This window comes from Heptranchias perlo, unplaced genomic scaffold, assembly GCF_035084215.1.
Source record: "Heptranchias perlo isolate sHepPer1 unplaced genomic scaffold, sHepPer1.hap1 HAP1_SCAFFOLD_64, whole genome shotgun sequence".
NCBI classification, from domain to species: Eukaryota; Metazoa; Chordata; class Chondrichthyes; order Hexanchiformes; family Hexanchidae; genus Heptranchias; species Heptranchias perlo.
The window spans coordinates 4,083,514-4,088,912 of NW_027139666.1; the positions used below are offsets into that span (position 1 = coordinate 4,083,514).

A 5,399-nucleotide genomic window follows, 5' to 3' on the forward strand; every position below is an offset into this window, starting at 1 on the left:
CCATCTGGAGTACTGATCCTCACCAAGGATATATTGGCCTTGGAGGGGGGACAGTGCAGATTCACCAGAATGATACTGGGGATTGAAGTGTTCAATTATGAGTGCCGGTTGCATAAACTTGGTTTTGCATTCCCTTGAGTTTGGAAGTTTGAGGGGTGATCTGATCCAGGGATATAAAATGATAAAGGGATTCGATAGGGTAGAAATATAAACTATTTTCTCTGGTGGGGGAATCCAGAACAAGAGGACATAACCTTAAATTTAGAGATCGGGCGTCGAGGATTGAAATCAGGAAGCTCTTTTTCACACAAGGATAGTGGAAACCTGCTCAGGCTGATTGAAGTGGAACCTGTGATACAATAGAATTTTCTGTCCTATCAGACTTGGACATCTTGTAGATCCATCTTTTAAAAAGGTGGAGGAGCTCAGTTCTAAGACGTATTCCACTCACGTCATCATAAGTCCTCAAACTGTTCCTTTTATCATCGAGATATGAAGGTCAAAACACTGTGTTTAAAAGAAAGCTGATTTATTTGACACTTGTACAGAATACTAAACTCTAGCCCAGTTAAAGGGGGTCATTAACATCAGAAACAAACTGCAACTGTCAGAATGAACGTGGTTTAGTCTTGGATACAGCAATAACAGCAGAATCCAACTCCTGCAGTCACATGTGAACTCGCTGGTGACTCAGCAGGTGGGATGACTGAGTGAATCGCATTCCACACACGGAAGAGGTGATCGGCCTCTCCTCAATGTGAATACGTTCATGTCTCATCAGATCCCATGTTCTTTTAAAGCTCTTCTCACAGTTAGAACATTTAAAGGGTCTCTTATCAGTGTGAACAAGTTGGTGTTCAATGAGGCCGGATGAACAAGTAAATTCCTTCCCACACACAGAGCAGGTGAATGGCCTCTCCCCAGTGTGAACTCGTTGGTGTGTCAGCAGGGTGGATGACTGAGTGAAGCTCTTCCCACACACGGAGCAGGTGAACGGCCTCTCCCCAGTGTGGACTCGCTGGTGTGTCAGCAGGGTGGATGACTGAGCGAATCCCTTCCCGCACAGGGAGCAGGTGAATGGCCTCTCCCCGATGTGAACTTGCTGATGTCTCAGGAGGTGGGATGATCGAGTGAATCGCTTCCCACACACAGAGCAGGTGAACGGCATCTCCCCAGTGTGGACTCGCTGGTGTGTCAGTAGGCTGGATGACCGAGTAAATCCCTTCCCACACACGGAGCAGATGAACGGCCTCTCCCCAGTGTGAGTACGTTGGTTTGTCAGCAGATCACTTTTTCTTTTAAAGCTCTTCTCACACAAAAGACACTTATCAGTGTGAACAAGTTGATGTTCAATGAGGTGGGAAGATTGAGTGAATCCGCTCCCACACACGGAGCAGGTGAACGGCCTCTCCCCAGTGTGAATTCGCTGGTGTGTCAGCAGGTTGGATGACTGAATGAATCCCTTCCCACACACGGAGCAGGTGAACGGCCTCTCCCCACTGTGAATGCGTTGGTGTGTCAGCAGATCACTTTTTCTTTTGAAGCTCTTCTCACAGACAGAACATTTAAAAAGTCTCTTATCAGTGTGAACAAGTTGATGTTCAATGAGGTGGGATGACTGAGTGAATCCCTTCCCGCAAACACAGCAGGTGAACGGCCTCTCCCCAGTGTGTCTGTGCCGATGGGTTTCCAGCCGGGACGAGTAACTGAATCCCCTCCCACAGTCCCCACATTTCCACGGTTTCTCCATGGTGCGGGCGTCCTCGTGTCTCTCCAGGTTGGACGATCAGTACAAGTCTCGTCTGCACAGAGAACATTTGTCTGGTTTCTCCCCACTGTGAATGGTACGATGTTTTTTCAGGCTGTGTAAAAGGTTAAAATTCTTTCCACAGTCAGTGCACTGGAACACTCTCACTCGGGTGTGTGTGTCTCGCTGCTATTCCAGTCACAGTGATGTTTGAAATCTTTTCCCACAGATGGAACAGATCAACATTTCTCCTATATTTTAAGGCCGATAATCTTCAGGTGCTGGTGAATTGAGTGACTGTCAGATCTTGACGTGATGTTTTGTTTGAGTTTCTTTTCTGCAAATCCTCCCCTTCTAATACCCTGTAAAAGGAGATAACAAAAGTCCTCACTGTGAATACGGAATAGAAATTCAGAACTGGCAATTCTAGTTTCTATGGAACATTCTACCCGCTCATTCCTCCAGACTGTAAATCCCCGTCCCGCACACTCACCCTCCTCCGTCTGATGAAACGCAAACCCATCGCACCACTTGCAACAATTTTCCTTCGATGTTATTGTTCTCTCTTGAAGATCCCGACTCGGACTGGTTTCAGTTCTACACTCACTGGTTCCATTCCCTCTCCTCCCCTGAAGGTGCTTGCTCTGGCTAGGTTCAGTTCTACACTCACTGCTCCCAACCCTCTCTTCCCCTGAAGGTGCTGACTCTGGCTGGATTCAGTTCTAAACTCACTGTTTCCCCTCCCTCTCCTCCCCTGAAGGTGCTGACTCTGGTTGGATTCTGTTCGACACTCACTGGTTCCTCTCTCCTCTCCTGAAGATGCTCACTCTTTCTGTGTGTATATGGTCTGCCCCTCATTTCGACACTATGTCCCTCCCTATAGCTGCCTGTAAGAAGTCCACATGTAGTACCTCCAAATTTGGCGACGGAATCTCCCTGACAAATAACCATTTCTCCTTCATTTAAAGACTATCCCTGACCTATCACAATTTCTCCTTTATTTGCAGTCAGTCCTTGACCAGTCAGCATTTCAGCTTCATTGACAGACGCTCCCTGACCCTTCGCCATTTCTCCTTCATTTGCAAACTCTCTCTGACCAGTCAGCATTTTCCTTCATTAATAGACGCTCCCTGGCCCATCACTATTTCTTTTTCATTTGTAGACATTACCTGACCTGTCAACATTTCTCCTGCATTCACAGACACTCCCGGACCAATCACCGTTCCTCCTTCATTTACAGACACTCCTTGACCAGTTACTATTTCTCCTTCATTAACAAACGCTGCCTGACAAGTCACCATTTCTCCAACATTTACAGACTCTGCCTGAACTGTCAGCATTTCTCCGTCATTTATAGATGCTCCCTATCCCTTCAACGTTTCTCTTTCATTTATAGACACTCCCTGACCTGTCACCATGTCCTCCACCATTTATAGATACTCCCTTACCAGACGCCATTTCACCTGCATTTATAAACACTCCCTGACCCGTCACCATTCCTCCTTCATTTATAGACACGCCCTGACCTGTCACCATTTCGATTTCATTAATAGACACTCCCTAACCAGACACTATTTTTCCTTCATTTACAGACACTCCCTAATCAGACAATTTTTCCATCATTTGCAGACACTCGCTGACCGATCACCATTTCTTCTTCATTTACAGACATTCACTGACCCGTCCCCATTTCTCTTTCATTTATAGACACTCCCTGACCCTTCACCGCTTCTCCTTCATATATAGACACTCCCTCACCCGGCACCATTTATCCTTCATTTGGAGACAATCCCGGTCCAGTCACCATTTATCCTTCATTTACAGACACTCCCTAACTAGTCAGCATTTCTCCTTCATTTACAGACACTCCCTGACCGTCCCCATTCCTGCTTCATTTATAGACACTCCCTGAACTGTCACCATTTCTCCTTCATTTACAGACACTCCATGACCAGTCACCATTTATCCTTCAATTACGGACACTCCATGACCAGTCACAATTTCTCCTTCATTTAGAGACACTTCCTGACCAATCACCATTTCTCCTTCATTGACAGACGCTCCCTGACCGTCCCCATTTCTACTTCATTTAGACACACTTCCTAACCAATCACAATTTCTCCTTCATTGACAGACGCTCTCTGACCGTCCCCATTTCGACTTTATTTACAGACACTCCCTGACCAATCACATTTCTCCTTCATTTGCAGACACTCCCTGACCGGTTATCATTTCTGCTTCATTTACAGACACTCCCTGACCTGTCACCTCCTCTCACCGCATCTCCCTCCAGATGTCCGTTCACTTGTGAGCAAGGCCCTTGCCATCCACAAACTTATTACGGATGGCTGCATTTAGGAACATAAGAACAGGAGTTGGCCATTCAGCCCCACGAGCCGGTTCCGCCATTCAATTAGATCATGGCTGATTTATATCTTAACTCTATCTACCCTACTTAGTATCATAGCCCTTAATACTTTGGCCAAACAAAAATCTATCAATCTCAATTTTCAAATTTACAATTGACCCTCAGCCTCAAAAGCTTTTTGGAGTGAAGAGAGTTCCAGATTTCCACTCCCCTTTGTGTGAAGAATTGCATCCTGACGTCACCCCTCAATGGCCGAGCTCAAATTTTAAGATGATTCCCGCTTGTTCTGGACTCTCCCACCAGAGGAAATAGTTTATCTCCATCGACTCTATCAAAACCTCTAATCATCTTAAACACCTCAATTAGATCAATCCTTAATCTTGTTTATTCAAGAGACTACAAGTCTAGTCTACGCATCTGTGCTCATCATTTGCATAATTCATCACCATAAGTACAGGATAGAAATTCAGAACACACAGTTTGAGTTTCTCTGGAACATTCTTTTCTCCCTTGCCCCTCCTAAGCTGTGAATGCCCTGTCTAACACACTCTCCCTCGCCCCTATTAAGCTGTAAATCCCCGTCCCACAAAATCTCCCTCCCTGCCCCTATTAAGCTGTAAATCCCCCGTCCCACACACTATCCCTCCGTGACACGTCCTCGCTGTTTGACATCCAGATTCATCGCAGGATCTATATTTCCTCCTTTTCTCTCCTGAAGGTTCTGTGTGATGTTGGGTTTCGACCCCAGCCACTGTTTGCCGTCGAGCGCCCGGCCAAGTGGTAATTCTGCACTTGTGAGCCTGTACAGCGAGCTGCCGGCGTTTCAACTACGGGGAGCAGCACAGTCACCGTCCCTGGCTGATTCTGTCCGGCAAAGCTGAGGCCAACGGGAGCAGATCAACAACAACATGCATTTACATTGAGCGGAGTCTCAGCAACACCGAGTGCGGCTCAGGCCCCGAATCAGAGCCAGGGGACCCGGGGGATCGTGCGGGCGGGGGTCCCGGGACTCCATTACACCCATCACCCAGCGCCTCCCCCGTCCTACCCGCCGCTTCCCGGTTTCTTCTCCGGTTTCCACCGAATCCGACTCGCGAACAAAGCAGCGATGCCTTCCCAGAATGCACGGCGGGCCTGGGGAGCATGCGCAGTCTGAGCGGGAAGTCAGCGCGTTCGAGAAATAGAGGGGTTTCTGGGCCGCGGGGGAATCTGGGTCCTCCGGCAGCCTTTAGTCTCCATGTGTCGGTCAGTGTTTAATTGCCCGCGTCGCGCACAGAACCATTT

The 5,399-nt window shown here is 47.5% G+C and overlaps 1 protein-coding gene across 1 annotated transcript; it reads right to left on the minus strand.

Annotated features, from left to right (window-relative positions):
* Nucleotides 1-542: 542 nt before the first annotated feature.
* Nucleotides 543-1,750, minus strand: LOC137317990 (zinc finger protein 271-like). Its single transcript, XM_067980978.1, has one exon. It carries the CDS (start codon nt 1,748-1,750, stop codon nt 668-670), a length of 1,083 nt encoding a protein of 360 aa, XP_067837079.1. The 3' UTR covers nt 543-667.
* Nucleotides 1,751-5,399: the final 3,649 nt, after the last annotated feature.

Coding starts and splice junctions, on each gene's coding strand:
- LOC137317990 (XM_067980978.1), bottom strand. CDS start 1,750: ATGGAGAAACCGTGGAAATGTGGGGACTGTGGGAGGGGATTCAGTTAC.